At 37.3% G+C, this 23,316-nt stretch overlaps 1 protein-coding gene across 7 annotated transcripts in view; it reads right to left on the reverse strand.

Moving 5' to 3' along the window:
- Nucleotides 1–23,316, reverse strand: part of LOC105226404 (dnaJ homolog subfamily C member 16) — a 623,397-nt gene that overhangs the window by 382,471 nt on the left and 217,610 nt on the right. For 6 of the 7 annotated variants that reach the window (XM_049449948.1, XM_049449946.1, XM_049449951.1 and 3 more), the window contains 2 exons: nt 16,532–16,914; nt 6,256–6,591 (listed from right to left, as the gene is read on the reverse strand). The exons of the other annotated variant lie outside the window; for it this stretch is intronic. In XM_049449948.1, coding sequence (XP_049305905.1) covers nt 6,376–6,591; nt 16,532–16,914 — 599 coding nt within the window. In that variant the 3' untranslated portion in view covers nt 6,256–6,375. Of the gene's footprint in view, nt 1–6,255; nt 6,592–16,531; nt 16,915–23,316 lie in introns of those variants that run through there. 7 annotated transcript variants of the gene reach the window in all.

A 23,316-nucleotide genomic window follows, 5' to 3' on the forward strand; every position in this document is an offset into this window, starting at 1 on the left:
TACATAAAGCCAATATGAAAATTTCAGACGAAAAGTCACATTTTTTTAAGACTCAGTCGAGTATCTTGGCCACGTCAATAAGCATAATATGAGGTGTGTTCAAAAAGTATCGCGAATTTTGTGTTTTTTCAAAAATTATTTATTTATTCATAAATATCTATTTTGTCCCCTTCAAAGTAATCTCCATGAGATATTATACACTTGTGCCAACGGTTTTTCCAATCTTCGAAGCACTTCAAAAAATCATTTTTTTTTTATCTTCTTCAGCTCCTCCTTCGATGCCGTCTTTATCTCGTCACGAGAAGCGTAACGTCGTCCTTTCATGGGCCTCTTCAGTTTATGGAACAAGAAAAAGTCACAGGGAGCCAGATCTGGGGAATACGGTGGCTGCGGCATCATTAGTGTGTTGTTTTTGGCCAAAAGGGTCGCGCACAAGCAACGATGTGAGAGCAGGGGCGTTATCGTGGTGCAAAAGCCGATTTTTGTTCTTCCACAAATCCGGGCGTTTCTGGCGGATTGCTACGCGCAAATTGCGCATAACTTGCAGGTAATATTCCTTATTGACCGTTCTTCCCTGTGGCAAGAACTCATGATGCACCACGCCCCTGCAATCGAAGAAAACTGTCAGTTACGATTCGCGATTCTTTTTGAACACACCTCGAAGGATTACTGTGTATCCAAAAAAATTTGAAACAATAAAAAATTTCACAGTTCAAAAAACTCTTAAAGAACTAAGGTAATTTTAAGGATTAGCTAATTATTGCTGAAAATTTTGTTGGAAATTTTGCATATATCACTAAACCCTTAACTATTTATTTAAGAGAATATCAAGGAATGATAAAAAAAAACAGAGTAGACATAAAATTAGACGAGGCAGCACTGGATGCGCTGAAAAAAATCCTTCGGGAACAAACAGACCTTTTTCAACCAGATTTCTCGAAACCATTTGATTTAATTACTGATGCAAGTAATTTTGATATTGGGGCAGTCCTATCTCAAAATAAACAACCGATTGCCTTTATTTAAAGAACATTAAATGATACTGAACAGAATTATAACACAAATGAAAAAGAACTATTAGTTATACATTGGTCACTTCAAAAGTTACGACACTATCTTATCTTTCTAATAGATATTTTGGGAGTATTTCAAAGTGATGCTCGACAAAAATATTGATTTTGATGTAAATAAACAACTCAAGATATGTTAGAAGATGAAGTTCATACATTTACGAAAGCTATACAGGAATCGGCTTGGAAAAGTACTCCCCTTCCTAAACAAAAAAATTTGTATATTAAATATACATCGGACATTTTAGATCTCATAAAGAAAAAGAGAAAACTACGCAAAAAATGGCAAAACACGCGATTTCCCCAATATAAAACAGAACTGAACAATTTAACCAAGGTTCTCAGTACTAAAATAAAGTTATTCACGAATCAAAGTATTTCTAATTATATTGACAAATTAACGCCAAACAAACAATCCGATTATTCCCTTTGGAAAGCAGTAAAAAATGCTAGGAAACCAATATTGTCAAATGCACCCCTCAGAAAGCCAAACGGTTCCTGGGCCAAAAGCGACGAAGAAAAAGCGGAAGTTTTTGCAGAAAAACTCACTAAAACGTTTAGTCCTATTCTGCTCCATGGAACTTACCTCAGATGGAAGGCTCGCAATGCGTAGAAGAAATCGAACCAGCAACAATTAAAGAAGTGGAAAATATAATTAAAAGTAGATTTAAATCAAGAAAAGCTCCCGGCTTCGACTTGGTGACAGCTGAGGTAATGAAAAATCTAACGCGGAAAGCATTAGAAAAACTGACATCGATAGTAAACGCTTGCTTAAATCTCAGATACGTTCCATTGTCATGGAAGGTACAAAAACCCGGGAAAAGCCCACAGGAAGCATCATCATATCGTCTAATCTCACTGTTGCCTATTTTGTCCAAGCTACTTGAAGTTGTAATTATAAAAAGACTTCAGAACATAATTGAAGAAAAGGACCTTATACCAATTCATCAATTTGGATTTAGATCGCAACATTCTACAATCGATCAAGTTCATCGAATAACAGATAGAATTGAGGATGCGATGAAAAAAAAGCAAATTTGCACAGCTGTTTTTCTATGGCATCATGGCTTACTCCATAAATTAAGACTTCTCTTCCCACAGCATCTAACTGAGCTACTTGCCTCTTACCTGAGCAACCGCTACTTCAGAATCAAGCAGGGACAATCATATACTATGTTACAGCCAATAAAAACAGGTGTACCCCAAGGAAGCGTCCTGGGACCACTCTTATACATTTTGTTTACTAGTGATATGCCTACGCCGCCAAACAGCACAATCGCCACATTTGCAGATAATACCTGCATAATTACTACCGGTAAAAATGTAATAGAGTCGTCGAACAGAATGCAGTCTTCAATCAACCTAATTGTAGAATGGACACAAAAATTGTATATTACTCTCAACGAGTTGAAGTCTATACATATAAACTTCACTAACAAAACGGATACGTATGTCCCTTTATATATTGAGAATGAAGTAATTCCGTACTCCACCTCGGCGAAATATCTTGGTTTGACGCTGGATGCAAAGTTAAAGTGGAAGGAGCATATACAAAGAAAAGCTGCAGAACTTAAACTAAAATACAACAAAATAAATTGGTTAATCGGCAATCACCCCTAACCTCAAATAAAATTTTAGTCTACAATCAAACGTTGAAGCCCATTTGGACATACGGAATTCAGCTATGGGGATGCGCTGCACCGTTATACATCGAAATGATGCAACGATTCCAAAATAAAGTTCTTCGAAAAATTGTAAATGCCCCGCGGTACGTACGGAACTCAGATCTACATCGTGATCTTCACATAAAAACGGTTCGGGAAGTCATTCGCGAAACGGCATCGAAACATGCCACAAGGCTGCAAAACCACGTAAACGCTGAAGCCCGACAACTAGGTGAGGCCAAAAATAGCAGGCGCAGATTGAAAAGAACAACGTTCCATGACCTTCTAAGCAAATAGCAAATATTATAATATTTAGCTTTTAATACAAAGTTTAGTTTTGAAAAAGCTTCTTAATATAGCTTTTGTTGTTTTACCTTATAAGTTATGAAAAATATTGCTTGTTAGCACACTTGTCACTAGTTGCAATTCGAATGAAATGTAAATCCATATCTTGTTACGTTTCAATAAAAAAAAAAAAATCTTTTCGTGTTTGAGTTACTTTCAAAATATAAAGAAAGACAATCGATTAATATATATGATGATCTCTATGCAGTATATTCAAAATGTCAGACAACAGCTCTTTTTAGTTTTGTGACCTGCTAACTACTAGGTCTCAATATTTTGAGACTAACGCTAGAGACTGTTTAGTGAATAGTAACTAGTCTCAAATTGAGACTTTGCCTCAAAATGTCTCAAATAGAGACTAGAGACTGGTTACAGAATCCCGCTATTAATATACACACTAACTCTAAATTTTGATCAGCCAAGATTCAAAAATTAAAAAATTTCTAAAACTATGTTTAGTTTTAGAGATGGCCATTTTAAGGGGGTATTCTACTCTAGAAATCAAATTATTGCGCAGTTTTATTAAAAAAAAAAACCAATAATGTTTTTACCATCCATTTTTTTATGGTGTTCCTACCTCAGTGAACATGAAATTTTTTTTTTTTTTTAAAATGGCGACTGCCTGAAAAAAAAATATTTTTTTACGCCTTTTTTTTTGAAATTCCTGAATTTAATTAAGGATTATAAAGGGTGATTTTTTAAGAGCTTGATAACTTTTTTTAAAAAAAAAACGCATAAAATTTGCAAAATCTCATCGGTTCTTTATTTGAAACGTTAGATTGGTTCATGACATTTACTTTTTGAAGATAATTTCATTTAAATGTTGACCGCGGCTGCGTCTTAGGTGGTCCATTCGGAAAGTCCAATTTTGGGCAACTTTTTCGAGCATTTCGGCCGGAATAGCCCGAATTTCTTCGGAAATGTTGTCTTCCAAAGCTGGAATAGTTGCTGGCTTATTTCTGTAGACTTTAGACTTGACGTAGCCCCACAAAAAATAGTCTAAAGGCGTTAAATCGCATGATCTTGGTGGCCAACTTACGGGTCCATTTCTTGAGATGAATTGTTGTCCGAAGTTTTCCCTCAAAATGGCCATAGAATCGCGAGCTGTGTGGCATGTAGCGCCATCTTGTTGAAACCACATGTCAACCAAGTTCAGTTCTTCCATTTTTGGCAACAAAAAGTTTGTTAGCATCGAACGATAGCGATCGCCATTCACCGTAACGTTGCGTCCAACAGCATCTTTGAAAAAATACGGTCCAATCATTCCACCAGCGTACAAACCACACCAAACAGTGCATTTTTCGGGATGCATGGGCAGTTCTTGAACGGCTTCTGGTTGCTCTTCACCCCAAATGCGGCAATTTTGCTTATTTACGTAGCCATTCAACCAGAAATGAGCCTCATCGCTGAACAAAATAAAGCGCGAAACACATTTCGAACCGAACACTGATTTTGGTAATAAAATTCAATGATTTGCAAGCGTTGCTCGTTAGTAAGTAATTAACTTATTAACATAGACTGGTAATTCTGGCGAACCCTCGTTCTTGTCTTATTTTTTTTTCTGTTGTCACCATGCGTTTGGAAACTTTAAACTCTCTTCTTATCATTTTCATCGATCAATCCTTCATTATTTATTTCATTTGTTAAAACTTTTTGACATTCTTTATCACTCGAGACTCTCTTGATTTTGGTTCCAGGTTCACCAATTTCCGTTAATAATTTATTAACCTTATCAATTTTGAATTTGTTATCTACCGGTTTGCATTGAAAAGTGGGATCATTTTCTTCGTCATCTTTGACCACACCATTCGACTCTTCAGGATTGTTGACTTCAGGACATGCATTCACCAAGAATTTCAGGTTTTCTAGCAAAATAAATTGTCCGTTCACATGAATTGCACATATTGTATAATTGCCAATAAAATCTTTGAAAACATCAGCGCGATTTTTTGTTATTAAAACTAAGTTTTTTATGACTTTTTTATAATTTTTATATTAAGTGGATTGCAGCATTTATTTACCCGATTCATCTTTAACACGTTCTACCCGGGGCATTCTCGCGTGTTCGTATACAGCGCGTGCACGAGAATCCAAGTTGTTCGTTCAACGGAACTCTTCTACTGCGCAATAAAAAATTAAAACCGCCCGCCTTAAACAATTTTTTTTGCTTAATCTAATTGCGATCAGTCAAATTTTTTCGCGGATTTCGTTACTTGAATGTTTATTGCAAAATACTGAAAAAAAGAATTTTATTTTATGAGGGAGAAGTCATTAAAATGTTCATTTGTTAACTTAAAAGTTAATAAACAATTTGAAAAAATAAAAATAATTAAAATTTATGCACATTTTCTGAAAGTACAAGTATTGAACTATAACTCCTGAAAATTTTATCAAAAAATGCCCAATAGTTTTTTAATTATTAATTTTTTAACTAAAAGTAGTAAAACTTTTCAATTAAAAAAAAATTGTTGTTAAAATTAAAATTTAAAAAAAGTGGTCGGGGGATTATTTGTTCATGGTGACTACTTTATGAAAAAATGCTCACATTCAAATTCGATGATCAAGTGGAAAATGAGGGATCCACCTGACGTGTTTTTACTCATAAACAAGTAGTGTTGGATCACTACGCCAGCGGTCAGGAAATTGAACGTTTGAAACCGTTTCAGATCCACACTCATACATTTGGTTTGGTCCAAAATACATATTTATATGTTAGCTGTCTCAGTATTTCAGCATTTAGCAATGAAAATATGTACAACATATTACCATATTTTTATTTAGTCCAAGATTTAATTTTTAAGTACAGCCTATGTACTTCTAAAAAAAATATTTGTAGAATTTGCATAATTTTAATAATGTATAATACGGAGTTATATTTCTTTCTTAAAAAGTAGCTTAAAATAACCTTTACGCAACTCTGCTCCGCCCAGCTTAATAGCAATACTAACTAAATATTTTAATTGGTTTCTATATGGGTTTAGAGGATCTTCAATGCGGATGATGATGGTGATTATTGTATGATTGGGCTTTTCTCCAACAATTTTTGATATGAAGAAAATGTTGTGGTTAATTTAGTAATTAATCCAATAACTATTAGCAAATTGAGAAATTAATAAAATCTAGAATATTAATACTTATCTTATGTCTCCATATACAAAGTGCAAAAACGATTAACATTATATTATATATACATAGATAACGCATTAATACCGTTAAGAAAGCTTTAAGTCCTATTTTAACTTGTACAATTTATTTTACGGCATGAAAAGACAAGTATTTCAAACAACATTAGGAAGTTATTTAGTTGGAAAATCTGGCCAGTAATTGACACTGTATCTATGAGTAGATCCTTCAAATAACCTGTCCAACCAATTACTTAAACCATCCAAAAGATTTTCCTCTAATAAGATTTTTTGCTCGCAGTCCGACTCATCTGAGTGAACTTCAACAAATGCCCCTACTTCCGGATCGGTAGTATCTCGCTCAAGATGTTTTTTCATTTTCATTAACCTCTGCAAAAGAAAGAATACATATATCTTGATAACGTTTATATTAATGTGTACGCTTCATACTTTTTTTTTGTTTTGTTAAAAAATACAATATGTAATATTGAGTAGTCTTGAAAAAGTAGAAGTAGTACAAAAAAGTATAAGTAGAAAAAATCTTTTCGTATTTTGTTTATAGATGTCGTTGCAGTCGTATATCTCCAGTGCTACCATTCAAAGTTGAAAAGTTAAAAGTTACAGCTGTTTAAAAATTAGTGAAAATAATCAAGAACTTCGCTATATTTTGAGAGGGAAGAATACGACGCAAGCCACCACCGAAATTTGTGAAGTCTACGATGGCGATGCCGAATCAGTTCTTGTAGCACAACAATGGTTGGCTCGCTTCCGTTTATAAATTTCGATTTATATTGGTAGAATAAAGTCTCTGGCAGACAAATGGCACATATTTGCTTATTTTTTTATTATTACTAATTTATTTGGAGGATGGAGTCATGTGTAGAAGTTCACGCAAGTGAGGAAAGTTCTCTGATCGCCATTCACTTGGGAGTGGCCAGAAACGATTCTTTTACATATGACTCAAGCAGCTCACGACTTCCGGTCTTTGACCAAGTATCCTCTGGGTAACCTAAGAACATCCGTTTGAAGGCGAGCTAAAGTGAGAAGGCGAAATATCCCCTACTTAGGGTTGTGCGCTGGGTTTGGGACCCGCCACGTAAAAAAAAACACCCCCAATGAAAAAGCAAACACAGCCTCGGATGAGAGACCCCCCTTTTGATGACGACCATGGCAAACGAAATAAGGACTATGATTTGAGGGCATGCACCTGGAATGTCCGGTCCCTTAATTGGGAAGGTGCCGCTGCCCAGCTGGTAGATGTCCTCGTAAAGATAAAGGCTGACATCACCGCCGTCCAAGAAATGCGATGGACGGGACAAGGACAGAGACGAGAAGGTCCTTGTGACATTTACTACAGTGGCCATATAAAGGAGCGCAAGTTTGGTGTTGGATTCGTGGTGGGAGAGAGACTCCGTCGCTGAGTACTATCATTCACTCCGGAGAATGAACGTCTAGCCACAATCCGCATCAAAGCGAGGTTCTTCAACATATCGCTGATTTGCGCCCACGCCCCGACGGAAGAGAAGGACGATGTGACCAAAGATGCCTTTTATGAGTGCTTGGAGCGCACTTATGAGAGATGCCCCCGCCACGATGTCAAAATCGTGCTTGGCGACTTCAACGGGGTGGGCAAAGAAGGTATCTTTGGCACTACGGTCGGTAAATTCAGCCTCCACGAGGAAACATCCCCAAATGGGTTGAGGCTGATCGACTTCGCCGGGGCCCGAAATATGGTTATCTGTAGTACTAGATTCCAGCATAAGAAGATACATCAAGCTACCTGGCTGTCTCCGGATCGAAAAACCACCAACCAGATCGATCATGTTGTGATAGACGGAAGACACGTCTCCAGTGTTTTAGATGTGCGTGCGCTCCGAGGTCCTAACATCGACTCGGACCACTATCTTGTTGCAGCCAAGATTCGCACCCGCCTCTGTGCAGCAAAAAACGCACGAAAACAAACACAAGGAAGGTTCGACGTCGAAAAGCTGCAATCACAACAGACAGCCGAACGATTTTCTACTCGGCTTGCACTCCTGCTCTCTGAGAGCACTCGTCAACAACTCGGTATAAGGGAACTGTGGGACGGCATTTCAAACTCCTTACGTACAGCTGCACCGAACATTGGTTTTCGGAAAGTGCAAAAGAATAGCTGGTACGACGAGGAGTGCCGTGTCGCAGCGGAGAGAAAACAGGTTGCCTACCTCGCAACGTTACGATCGACCACAACACGTGCGAGATGGGATAGATACCGAGAGTTGAAGAGGGAAGCGAGACGCATTTGTAGACAGAAAAAGAAAGAGGCCGAAATGCGTGAGTACAAAGAGCTTGATAAGCTGGCCGACAAGGGTAATGCTCGAAAATTCTACGAAAAGATGCGGCGGCTTACAGAAGGTTTCAAGACCGGAGCATACTCTTGTAGAACCTCACACTTCTCAAGCCTGCTGAATGGCAGTGAACGCACAACGCCAGGAGAAGGCGAACCCGATACCCCAATCGATGACGATGGAGCAGACGTTCCATAGCCCGACCATGAAGAAGTTCGAATAGCAATTGCCCGCCTGAAAAACAACAAAGCGGCAAGGGCCGATGGATTGCCAGCCGAGCTATTCAAACACGGCGGCGTAGAACTGATAAGGAGCATGCATCAGCTTCTTTGTAAAATATGATCGGATGAAAGCATGCCCAACGATTGGAATTTAAGTGTGCTATGCCCAATCCATAAAAAAGGAGACCCCTCAATCTGCGCCAAATACCGTGGGATAAGCCTCCTCAACATCGCGTACAAGGTTCTATCGAGTGTATTGTGTGAAAGATTAAAGCCCACCGTCAACAAACTGATTGAACCTTATCAGTGTGGCTTCAGACCTGGTAAATCAACAACCGACCAGATATTCACCATGCGCGTGAAAGGAGAATCGACACTCACCACCTATTCGTCGATTTCAAAGCTGCTTTCGACAGCACGAAAAGGAGCTGCCTTTATGCCGCGGCTGTGTAAACTGACGTTGAGCAACACGAAAAGCTCCGTCAGGATCGGGAAGGACCTCTCCGAGCCGTTCGATACCAAACAAGGTTTCAGACAAGGCGACTCCCTATCGTGCGACTTTTGCAATCTGCTGCTGGAGAAAATTATTAGAGCTGCAGAACTGAATCGAGCAGGTACAATCTTTTATAAGAGTGTACAGCTGCTGGCGTATGCCGATGATATTGATATCATCGGTCTTAACACCCGCGCCGTTAGCTCTGCTTTCTCCAGACTGAACAAGGAAGCAACGTAAATGGGTCTGGCAGTGAACGAGGGCAAGACGAAATATCTCCTGTCATCAAACAAACAGTCGTCGCACTCGTGACTTGGCTCTCACGTCACTGTTGACAGTCATAACTTTGAAATTGTAGATAATTTCGTCTATCTTGGAACCAGCGTAAACACCATCAACAATGTCAGCCTGGAAATCCAACGCAGGATTACTCTTGCCAACAGGTGCTACTTCGGACTGAATAGGCAATTGAAAAGTAAAGTCCTCTCTTGACGAACAAAAGCCAAACTCTATAAGTCGCTCACAATTCCCGTCCTGCTATATGGTGCAGAGGCTTGGACGATGACAACAACCGATGAGTCGACGTTGCAAGTTTTCGAGAGAAAAGTTCTGCGAAAGATTTATGTTCCTTTGTGCGTTGGCCACGGCGAATATCGCATTCGATGGAACGATGAGCTGTACGAGATATACGACGACATTGACATAGTTCAGCGAATTAAAAGACAGCGGCTACGCTGGCTAGGTCATGTTGTCCGGATGGATGAAAACACTCCAGCTCTGAAAGTATTCGACGCAGTACACGCCGCGGGAAGCAGAGGAAGAGGAAGACCTCCACTCAGGTGGAAGAACCAAGTGGAGAAGGACCTTGCCTCGCTTGGAATATCCAATTGGCGCCACGTAGCGAAAAGAAGAAACGACTGGCACGCGGTTGTTAACTCGGCTATAATCGCGTAAGCGGTGTCTACGCCAGTAAAGAAGAAGAAGAATTAAATTAAGTAAGTGGCATCAAACTTGTTGTCCAGCTGATAAATCTATTTTAAATAAAGTCTCTAAAGATCTTAATCGGAAAATTAAGAGGTTTAAAAATGAAAGTTTCGCAAAATATCTTCGGTCCCTAAGCAATGGAAGGAATTCGGACTACTCTCTTCGGAAAAGCTGTAAAAGACTACAAACACCAGAAACTCAAGTGTATCCCATTAAAATAAGTGCTGATAGCTGGGCCAGACACGATTCAAAAAAGCAGAAGTATTTTCGGATTATTTAGCCAAAATATTCTCCCCATATGAAACACACTTAGATTATCCTACTGCTTCCAGTCAAGAAAGCGAAGAAATCTCAAGTGGCACAAGCAGTGAGCTAAGTGAGGAAATCAAAAATCTGAAAAGCAAAAAATCCCCCGATTGCGACCTGATTACTGCCGAGGTCTTAAAACACTTTCCTCAAATAAGTATTGTAAAAATTACCAACATTATTAACGCGGCTTTTCATCTTAAATACGTGCCAACTTATTGGATAATTGCTGAACTTATCATGAATCCAAAACCAGAAAAACCAGGATATAAAGTATCTCCTTACAGGCCCATACCACTTCTACCGATAACATGGAAGCTTTTTGAGAAAGTTCTCATAAAACGTATTAGTAAAATCATTTAACGAAAAACCATAATTCCAGCGCATCAGTCTAGGTTTCGAGCTAACCATTCTACGATTGATTAAGTCCATAGGATTACATCCATTATTGAAAAAGGTTTTGAGGAACAAAAATTCTGTTCTGCCGTTTTTTTGGATGTTGAAAAAGCGTTCGATAAAGTTTGTCACAAAGGACTGCTTTCGACGCTGAAACTGTTTTTACCGAAACACCATTATGACATAATAAAATCGTATTTATCTACTTTCGCATTAAACAAGGAGACAAATATTCTATTCTTAGAGAAATAAAAGCAGGAGTTCCGCAAGGTAGTGTCTTCTTTATATTATATTCACGTACGACCTCCTGCCAGTAGATTGCAATTATACAACAGCCAAAGTTCCAAAATTCTCACAATACGGTTTTTGAGGAAATTGATAGTAAATTTACAAGACATCTTATTAAAAGCCATAGAAAAAACTCATTTTCGCCCTATATCTGGTACACTTTTGACATATTTTGCAGGAATTTTTGCCCTAATTGGGCAATTTGGAGAAATAAAGGTATTTGTTACATTCAAAGCATAGGGAAACTGTCAAAGTGACACGTCGCGACGACAGAGTAAAAATAAAGATACTGTTTTTTCTGTCACTTCTTCAACTTTAAATTACAATGATATGATATGAGATTTTGCAGCGATCAAAGCTAGAAAAGTGCATCTTTAAGTTCTATCACTATTTTTAAGAAAGATATAAGACAAATTCAAAGTCTGAAGAGTATTCGAGTAAAAATTAATATTTTTCATTGTTATTCAGATTATCACATTGTGAGTGTACAATTCTTTATCTTTTATAATAAATTTTGTAAAAAAAATTGTTGAAGTATTTTTCTGAATATTAAAAAACAGCGAAGATCGTTTTGCCGCACCCAAGACGTTGCGCCCGGGGCGACGGCCCTCCTAGCTACGCCACTGGCCAGATTTGCAGATGATACCGGGTTGCTTGCTGTTGGCACTACTAATCTCCAAAAGCTGGGGGCCTAGTCTGTAACTCGATTCGAAAAAAAATTTACTCGAATTCGGATTTTGTACATTCTGTAACTCGATTTTCGGATTTTCAAGCCAATTTTCGGATAACATATTCGATAGCTTTTGAGTTGTACAGGGTAGGCCATTTAAAGTTGACCCATCTGGCAACGCTGTAACTTTTAACAGCGCTGACAAATCGGCTAATGTCATACCGCGTTAGAAGCGTCATTCGAAGACAATTTATACCATGGAACAGTACACTCCAAAAGAACGCGCTGAAATTGTTCAGCTTTATATTCAAAATAACTTTTCAATTGTGTTAACTCAACGTGCGTTTCGCAAAAAAAATAAAGTGAAAAGTGCTCCAGTTAAGAACACTATTAAGTCTTTATACGCAAAATTTGTGAACACCGGTAATCTCAGTAATGCCAGTCATGCATCCAGACAACGCACAAGACGTTCTGATGAAAATATCGAAGCTGTACGAGCCAGTATTGAGGAGACTCCATCGACATCGAGTTATCGCCGCTCTCAGGAATTAGACATCTCTCGCACCACTCTCCGACGCATAATTCATAACGATTTGAAGATGTTTCCATATAAAATTCAAATGGCACAAAAACTAAACCCAGCTGATTATCCGCGACGCCTTAATTTTGGCAAATCGGCCATCGGGCGATTGATATCGAAAAATGGTGATGTTGACTGGCCACCGAGATCACCAGATTTGACGCCACCAGACTTTTATTTGTGGGGTTATTTGAAATCCAAGGTATACGCTAATAAGCCAAAGACCTTAGCTCAACTGAAAGCCAACATTCGACGTGAAACAGCCGCCATATCATCCGAAACATTGGCCAAAGTCATGGAAAATGTCGAAAAAAGAGTGCATTTAGCTGTCAAAGCTAAAGGTGCCCATTTACGCGATCTAATTTTTAAATATTAGCTGAAACAAATCCCCTTGGACCAAAATAAATTATTTTTGAAATGAACAAAAAACATTGTTTTCTTTTGTTCTTTTTTTTTAGAAACAAATGGGTCAACTTTAAATGGCCTACCCTGTAGAAAGCAAAAACGAAAATTGTACGTACAGTATGTCAAGAAAATCTTTACACACTGAAAATTTACAGCATTTTTTTACTTTGCATACAAAAACAAACACCTTCTGTTAAATTTTATCTAATTTTTTTTAATGTAGAACTGTTGAATGGAATGTGCTTAGTTAATAAGTGCAAAAACAAATACAAAATATTGCAAGGTTAAATATTAATTCAACTAAATAGTAGTTTACACATTTTTGACACTGTCAAGAAACTCTTTACACATTTTGTTTTTTGCTTGTGTTTTGTTTTTCTTGAAGAAAAAACGGTACTTTTACCGCTATCTATGATTTTGCAGTCATCGCCTTTTTGAATTCTTTCTCATTTAATTGTGAAATATTGATAAACGCGTGTCATAAAGCGACTTTTTGAAATTTTTAAAATGCCTGGAAAAAGATTGACCTTCGATGTAGTCCAATTGATTTATTACAATCACCAACTGGGAAAATCTGCGGCAGAATTAACAAAAATGTTTTGTGTCTCCAGAAAAACAATTTATAATGTTTTAAGTCGCGCGGAAAATGAAAGCATACTTGAAGCAAAAGTTGGAGGTGGTCGTAAGAAAAAGATTTGCGAACGGGATAACCGCCTAATCATGCGTAAGATCGACCAAAATCACCGAATTTCTACCAGAACCCTTGCCAAAGAGCTGGAAGAAGAGTGTGGCACAGTCGTTTCACACGAAAGAGTACGCCAAGCAATTCTGCGGCATAAGTACACTTCAAGAGTTGCTCGAAGGAAACCGCTGCTTTCCCAGATAAATGTTGAAAAACGTTATACTTTTGCTGTTAACATGGTCAGCATGCCGGCAGATTATTGGGATGATGTTATGTTCAGTGACGAAACTAAAATCATGCTGTATTATAATGATGGACCAACCAGAGTATGGCGCAAGGTATTAACAGCGTTGGATCAGCGCAACATCATTCCGACTGTTAAATTTGGAAAATTGTCGGTTATGATTTGGGGATGCATCAGCAGTAAAGGGGTCGGAGAGCTGGCATTTATAGAAAATACTATGAATGCTGAGCAGTATCTCTCAATTCTCAAGACCCATTTGAAGCAGAGTGCCGAAAAATTTGGGTTTATTGCCGACAAAAAGCCTAAATTTAAATTTTACCAGGATAATGACCCCAAGCATAAAGAGCTTAATGTGCGGACATGGCTTCTTTATAACTGCCAAAAAGTGATTGACACACCTCCCCAGAGCCCAGACCTTAACCCAGGTGAAAATTTATGGACACACTTAAAAAAAAAGTGGCAAAAAGGCAGCCCCAAAATCGAACAGAGCTGAAAACGGCAGTGATTGAAGAGTGGCAAATGATACCCTCTGAATATGACGTCCAAAAGCTAGTTAATTCCTTGAAAAAACGCCTCCAGCACGTAGTTAATGCTAAGGGGGGACATACCAAATATTAAAGTTAGATTAAGATAGTATAAGTTATTAAATATGTTTATTAAACCGTAGCTAAAGCACTCTGTGTAAAGAGTTTCTTGACAGTGTGAAAAATGTGTAAACTCATATTTTGTTGTCTTAAAATTTTCCCTCTCGTTGTATTGTTTTTATTTTTGTGCATACTAATTTAAAATTTGCTAATTAATAGTTCTGCATTAAAAAAATATTGAAAAAAATAACTAAAGGCGTTATTTTTGCATGCAAAGTCAAAAAAATATGTTTTTTTTTCAGTGTGTAAAGAGTTTCTTGACAGGGTGGTACAACTTTCGCATAGTTATAAATTAGATCCGAATTTCGAATAGAACACATTTTCGAATCGAGTTACAGAATAGGGCCCCTGTAAATAAAGTCTTACAATGGGCAAAGAAATGGCAGATAAAACTGAATGAAGCTAAGTCTGCACATATTATTACAGCACATACAGCAAGATACATCACTTACCAATTTACGGTACGCTAAATACTTAGGAATGACGCTTGACACTAAGCTACTGTGAAAAGTTCACGTAAAAAATAAACGTAAGGAGCTGGACATACGACTTAAAAATTATATAAATGGTTAATCGGTAAAAAATCAGTGTTATCCATCGAAAAAAAGTTACTTATCTATAAGCAAATACTCCGACCGATATGGAGCTATGATGCACAACTCTGGGGATGTACTAACGCAAACAATATGAAAGTCATCCAACAATTTCAAAACAAAGTATAGGGTGGGCCATATAAAATTTTAAATTTCGAAGATAGGGCGTAAAAGATTGAGTGTAGCGTTTGCTGTATGGCACGTAGCGCGTCCTGTTGTTCAAGTCTTCCTCTTCAATTTGCTTGAAGAAAAGTTCGGTTAACATTGCGCGATATCGCTCACCATTGATGGTTACGGTTCCTTCTCCATTTTCGAAGAAAAATGGGCCGATGATTCCACCAGACCAAAATCCGCACCATACAGTTATTCGTGCTAGGTGCATTGGCTTCTCGACGATTACGTGTGGGTTTTCTGTGCCCCAAATGCGACAATTCTGCTTGTTAACGAAACCATCGAGGTGGAAATGAGCCTCGTCCGAAAAGATGATTTTTCGGTCAAATTGACCATCCACGATCTTCTGCCCAATCTGCGAACTGTAGAATAGTGAATAGCGACCCAATTCGTAAATTTTAGACTCTTTACTGAATATCTGTCACTTTCCGAAGGTATTTGACGTTTTCAATGTCGAAATATAGATAATTTAAATTTAAAACATTAGATGGCCCACCACTAAGACTCAGCGCCTTGGTATTGTAGATGTGCTGATATAGGCGTAAACTCGGTTAACACAGAAATATTAAAAATTCCAACAGGGCATAGTGCAAGATTGCTACAGCATTGTAACGAAGAAGTAGCTATGTTAACTTTTAGAGATGGACCACCAAGACGACTCAAATGCCTCAAACCCTGCGATCTTTCAAATTAACCAATACTCTCATAGTAGTTTTTTAATTTTGTAATTATATTCAAGTTGCTTGTTAGTCCTTTCTTTTATTTGAACTAGTTGCAATTTATAAACAAAAAAAAATATTATTATAAATATAAAAAAATAAGTTGAAGTTTGATTAGCAATACGAAAAGACTTTTTCGACTACCCAATATACTACTGTGATCAAATTGAAAGGTGAAAGGTATTTGCAATACACTTATGCCAACGAATCTTTTAGTCCTCATAGTACTTAAAATATTTCTCCATCGTGATGTCCATGTGGCCTTCTTCGATTCCGCATTGAGTCAAAACGATGTCCTCGGAGTGGCCATGCGAATTTTCTGAATAGCCAGAAGTTACACGAAGGTAACTCTCTTTGCTCAATAAATTCGGACATAGTAAAAATCGAAGAATTCACAAATATTACCTCACAAAACGAAGAGTATCTCAAATACTAATGTATGTTTTGATGTGAAGTTTAGCATGGATGTCACTAACAGTATTACCAACTTACTGAAAAAACTCTACCGTTTCGAAACTCACGCGAATTATTAATTAAAAATTCACCTTTCAATTTGATCACAGATCTATCCATTTTATAAACTCGCTACAATGAGTAAAGTACTTACCTTTCTATCATTGTTCGTCTCTGGATGTTTAGCGTGGTACATGCAAAAATATTTTCTGTGACCATTTAAAGCAATTACGGTACCAACACAGTTCCGGGGATTAATCTTAAATGTCTTTGATTCGCACAAAGACAACCTTAGCAGTTCAGAATACCATAACAGCCCCTTTTCAATAAGCATATGACCGAATAATAGTGTTTTGGATTTCCGGTAAGGCCAGACAGCTTTGTGAAAAGAAGGAATTAGCTTAGGTCGCGTTTTTATATCGGTAAGTAAAATTATAGTTCTACATCCCGGTTTCAACAACCGAACCATGCCATTATATTTTTCAGCTCTAAGTTCATGTAATTTCAACTCCGGTGGGCTGCGGCTTTGCTTCAGAGCTAAAAGAAATCAATTTCAAAAATATAAATAAAATCGTATTTCAAATTAGGTACATACATTACATACAGCTACTTAATACGTGGCAATGTGTTTTCAGAAATATTTTTTTACTCTACTTTACAATGCAAATAATTTTGCAAAATATTAACTGGCACGATTCCAATTACTTTGGTGGTCGGAGACTGACAACGAATTCCGATATAAATTGGGTATGTGCTGATAAGGGATCTTCTCCAGAGGAGGAATAATGTTGCGAAGGCTTATACTTTTTAAAATATTCGCATTTAAAAATTTATTTTTTTGCATTTTTTTTTTGTATAAATGTACAATATCTTAAGATTATCCTGTGAAAATTTGAGAGCAATTAAAGCAAAATTGACGGAGATATGTATACACTTTTAAGTCTCCGCCCTCCGATCTTTACATAAATTGTGAGGTAACGCTGTCGAGTTTTTTTTTTAAGTTTAACTTATTTTTAAACAACAAAATCTCTGATTTTTTTGTTAAAAAATTAGTATTTTGAGTTCCGAGCGTTGTAAAAAAAATTGAAAAATCACTAAAAAAAAACTTGACAGCGTACCTGAGGAAACTTATCAACTAATTAAATCATTTTGGTTTTTTTAATTTCAGATGATCCAGTCATGAGTTATCAATCATTTTTTGGAACGTCTGCGAAGATTCTTTATCACCGACTTAATCTTCTTTCTTTCTTTTTCTTATTTTCTTTAATACAATTCTATGAAACTTTAACAGAATATTCTTTAAATATCATATAATTATGCTATAATTATACAAATAAAGAAATATTGATTGTATCTTAAAAAAAAATTATTGAAAATATGGTTTTTTCGCTCGAATTAAACTTACTACCCCCTTAATTGGGCGCCTAATTCGTGGGAACACCCACTACTATTAACATTGTTAATAAAGCACTTACACTCGCGTTAAGTACCATTTATAAGTTAAAATGCGATTTATTTCGAGCAGAATAAAGTTTATTTTATTTTTATAAAGTCGTTATCGTTACAATTAAAATTATTGTATATAAAAAATGGTTCCGGGGTAACGAAATGATGTGTCTGATTCTCCTCCGGTTTATAAGGTAATTACAGCGCGCGAGATCGGTTACGGAAAAAAACGTATATTGATATGTGCACAGGATCGGTGTTGACCTAAGCGAAGTAAATTAGCGTAGAGTGCTAACGCGGCGCAGTGCACAAGCGAATGTGTTGTTCGAGTTGTGTGTATTCCATTCTTTTTGCTGAGTGGGTTGGTTTACAGATGTGGTTAGTTGTGTTTTAGTGTCATCAGCTGTTGTGAATTAAGCTGTTTTATTAGAATGTGCCAGTTTTACCGGGTAGAGTGGGTGGATGCTTAACTCATTTAAATAGGTTGTAAAATAAAAAGTTAGGAGTGAAAAAAATTCTCGTTAGTACTGACAAGAACTATAAGTGTGTGAACAGCCTGTTAAAATTTGAAAGCAATCGGTCCAGTAGAAAAAAGTTAGGACCCGGGCCGACCAGAAAAATAATGTTTTGAGAAAAACGCGTTTAAAGTTCAACAACTCCGAGAGAGATGACTTCGAGGCGCTCTAGGAAACTATTTATAACTCTTGAAATATTTCGAATTTCTGTCTGAAATTTTCACAGTATATTCTCAAGAATTGTACTTTCAAATTAAGCAAAAAAACAAAATTTTTTGATTTTTTAAGCTAAGTTACCAGACTACTACCTAAGTAATTTTGTGGTCCAGCCAATACTCGGGGTAACCCAAGTATTTTATTACGTAATATCATAATATAAATATATTATAATATTACTTATTTGTTTATTAAATTTAAACAAGAAAAAAATTCATATGCAAGAATAGAGAGTTTATACTCATTTCAAATATAATCTATAGGCCCGTTTTTTATTTTGCAAAAACGGCTAAGCGCGAAAGAATTCTTCTTCTTAATTGGCGTAGACACCGCTTACGCGATTATAGCAGAGTCAACAGCAGCGCGTCAGGTGGAGGTCCTTCTCCACCTGGTCCTTCCCACGGGGTGGAGGTCTTCCTCTTCCTCTGTTTCCCCCGGCGGGTACTGCGTCGAATAATTTCAATGATGTAGTATTTTCGTCCATTCGGATAACATGACCTAGCCAGCGTAGCTGCTGTCTTTTAATTCGCTGAACTATGTCAATGTCGTCATATATCTTATACAGCTCATCGTTCAATCGAATGCGATATTCGCCGTGGCCAACGCGCATAGGACCATAAATTTTTCGCAGAACTTTTCTCGCGAAAACTCGCAACGTCGACTTATCATTTGTTGTCATCGTCCAAACCTCTACCCCATAAAGCAGGACGGGAATTATCAGTGATATAGAGTTTGGTTTTTGTTTGTCGAGAGAGCACTTTGCTTCTCAATTTCCTACTCAGTCCGAAGTAGCACCTGTTGGCAAGAGTTATCCTGCGATAGATTTCCAGGCTGACATTTTTGGTGGTGTTTACGCTGGTTCCAAGATAGACGAAATTGTCTACGACTTTAAAGTTATGACTGTCAACAGTGCGACGAATGTTTGTTTGATGACAGGAGATACTTCGTCTTGCCCTCGTTCACTGCCAGACCCATTTGTTTTGCTTGCTTTTCCAGGCTGGAGAAAGCAGAACTAACGGCGCGGGTTTTGAGGCCGATGATATCAATATCATCGTCATACGCCAGCAGCTGTACACTGTTATAAAAGATTGTACCTGCTCGATTAAGTTCTGCAGCTCGAATTATTTTCTCCAGCAGCATATTGAAGAAGTCGCACGATAGGGAGTCGCCTTATCTGAAACATCCTTTGGTATCGCACTGATCGGAGAGGTCCTTCCCGATCCTGACGGAGTTTTTGGTGTTGCTCAACATAGCCGTATTAGTTTTGCGGGGATACCAAATTTAGACATCACCCTTTCGTGCTGTCGAAAGCAGCTTTGAAACCGTGTGCACACGTGAAACCCGAGTGCGTCGATTCTCCTTTCACGGGTCTTTTCCAAGATTTGTCGCATGGTGAATATCTGGTCGGTTGTTGATTTGCCAGGTCTAGTGCCACACTGATAAGGTCTAATCAGTTTGTTGACGGTGGGCTTTAATCTTTCGCTCAATAGAACCTTATATGCGATGTTGAGGAGGCTTACCCCATGGTTGGTGCAGATTGTGGGGTCTCATGTTTTATGGATTGAGCATAGCTCATTGTGCTTAAACAAATTTCAGGGGCCGAAACGTTCAGAATATTTGAAAAGCCCTTCGCTGATATTTGAGATCTTACTGGCATCGTTGGATTATCGGAAGGATAAGTGAAAAGCATTTTAAAGATCATTTGGGCCTAAACAAGTGAAAGAGAGATTGGCTCCAAATTCACTTAATTTCTTCGAAAAAAAGCGTCGTTTTAGCATCCGACTACCAGGATGTCATTAAACGTAGTATTATTAGTGGTGTGTCTTGGATTTATGCTTACGAGCCGGAAACAGATGATCAATAGGCTGAATAGCGTAGCAAAGAAGAGCTGAAGCCGGAAAAACACGTCAGAGCACGTCATAAAACAAGGTGTTACGGTGTGGTGCACTCCACATTTCATCCGACCGGCCAAGCTGTCAACAAGGAATAGTAAATGAGTGTTATGCGTCAATTCCGCTAAGCTATTCGTAAAAAAAGGTGCGATTATGGGCTGACAACTCTTGATTTTTGCACCCAGACTCCCATAATTTAGCTCCTTGTGACTTCTGTCGTTTCAGCAAACTGAAACGACCATTCCAGGGAAACTGTTTTGAGTCAACTAAAGACATTAAACATGAATCGCTACGCGCATTGAAGGCTGTTCCAAAAATTTACTTTAACAAATATTCCGAGAATAGGAAAAAAAGTAGGCACAAGTGCATTGGGACAAGGAGGATTGCTTTGAAGAGGCCGATATAGAGTTTGAAGAATAAGTTAAGAATTAAAGACTTCAAAATTTCAATACATTATTTTTAAATTATGAACAAAGTATTACTAATTTTTGCTCAAAATAATAATAATATTAATAAACACGTGAGGCAAAAGACGACGTTTTCACTGCGGGACTGGATCGCAAAAAGAGGACGGCCGTCGATGACTAAAAAACTTTCAATGTTGTCCATAGGCACTTTGGTCGATTTGCATTTAGAGCACTACCGATTGGATTTGGGTATAAAATAATGTATCTAAGTTCCATCCATTCAGTCATAAATCGAGACAAAACCACATTGCCACATATAGTATTTACTATACTATTAGAAAAAGCGCTTGCACTTTTGAATGAAAAAGACATTAGAAATTTACTATTGATTTTAAAGAAGAATAATGGAATCTCCAATAACATTTCCGCAGTACTATACACAATGTTAGTTAGAATAATCAGATTTGGATCAAATGTGTATGTAATTCAGGTGATCCAAATGCCAGGGCTATTTTTTTGCCAACCCAAAAATTAGTTTGACGCGAAGGAACTCAAAAAGCCCAGGTGTTGGTCCGACCAGGGTTATTTTTTTTTTAAGCGCAGCCGAAGGCCACCAGTGCGGAGAGAATTTCTATACAAAAAAAAATATGAACACCCCGGTGTTGGACTGACCAGGGTTAATTAGGGCGGCCGAAATCCTACAAGGCAGAAAAGAGGTCTGTGCGAAAAAATAATAATGTGTTATTTATTTCCTGCCATTGTGTTTTCTTTATTTCGTTTGTAAAATATGTAGATAACACTGATTATTTGTTAGAATGCAACACTTTTGTTATTGTGTTTCGCACTATTTAATATAAAATAAATGGGTGGAAACGAATTAGTGAAGTGTTAGTGGACGTAAAAGTTAAAAATATAAGTGTAAAAATAGGAGAAATACGCATTATAATAGTTGTCTTTTTAAACTTTTAATGCAAATATCTAAAAAAAAAATATATATATATGTATATTCTTTATCTGGACGTACTAATTATAACGCTGAAATCGGGGGATCCTATTCAAAAATTTACTCCAAATTGTTCTTCCATAATGATTAGATACAACGATTATCATTGTTTTATCGATAATTTCTTCATTTCACTTTCCAAACCGTGGTGCATCTTTAATATTAAAATTACTGGTAATTTTCGCCTTTACTGAAAAAAACTAAATTATTATACATACAATTGTATCCTCTTTGCTAGTATTCATTCAACACGCTTTCTACGATATTGAGTTAGGCAGTAAAGCGCAACACGACCGCACTTATGCGACACGAGATGTATGTATGTACATTTACAATACCTAATATTTACAAGCGATAATGTGAATATCATTTTTGTTGAATACTTATTTATATACATAAATTGTCCAAAAATCATTGATCACAGGTTAGGTTAGGTTGTACTGACTGGCTAGCCCCACGACACAAAAGTTTCACTAATATTTTTTCCTAAAGTTAACTAGGCAATATTCTGATTTCTTTGGCGCCGCGATCTGAAGGTACCGTTAGAAAGAGGAAACACTCCTGATTAAACATTTAACGTTTAAACAAATTCATATTTTGCAGATTTTTTGGAAAAATCTATATTTTAAAAAATCCGTTTTACACTCGTAATAGACATCATTAATGAGCTAACAATCATGAGGACACTGATGGCTGCCATATGATAATTATAATTATCACATATGACTAAATTCTCTTTTCTTTCTAAATTCTCTTTTTCCCTAAAATTTATCTTTCTTTATTTAGCAAACTTAGTTCTTGAAGGATGGAGTCATGTGTAGAAGTTCACCAAAATGAGGAAAGTTCTCTGATCGCCTTTCACTTGGGAGTGGCCAGAAACGATTCTTTTACATATGGCTCAAGCAGATCACGTCTTCCGGTCTTTGACCAAGTATCCTCTGGGTAGCCTAAGAACATCCGTTTGAAGGCGAGCTAAAGTGAGAAGACGAAACATTATCTGCATAGGGTTGTGCGCTGGGTTTGGGACCCGCCATGTAAAAAAATTACACCAATGAAAAGGAATAACAAGCCTCGGATGAGTGACCCCCTTCAGCCTCCACGACGAAACATCCCCAAATAGGTTGAGGCTGATCGACACGTTTCCAGTGTTCTAACATCGACTCGGACCACTATGTTGTTGCAGCCAAAATTCACACCCGCGCACACGAAAACGAACGTCAAAACAAACACAAGGAAGGTTCGGCGTCGATATTAGATATTTGCATTAAAATTTTAAAAAGACAACTATTATAATGCGTATTTCTCCTATTTTTACACTTATATTTTTAACTTTTACGTCCACTAACACTTCACTAATTCGTTTCCACCCATTTATTTTACGTTAAATAGTGCGAAATACAATAACAAAAGGGTTGCATTCTAACAAATAATCAGTGTTACCTTATCCACATATTTTAAAA

The sequence above is a fragment of the Bactrocera dorsalis genome, chromosome 2 (genome assembly GCF_023373825.1).
Source record: "Bactrocera dorsalis isolate Fly_Bdor chromosome 2, ASM2337382v1, whole genome shotgun sequence".
NCBI lineage: Eukaryota > Metazoa > Arthropoda > Insecta > Diptera > Tephritidae > Bactrocera > Bactrocera dorsalis.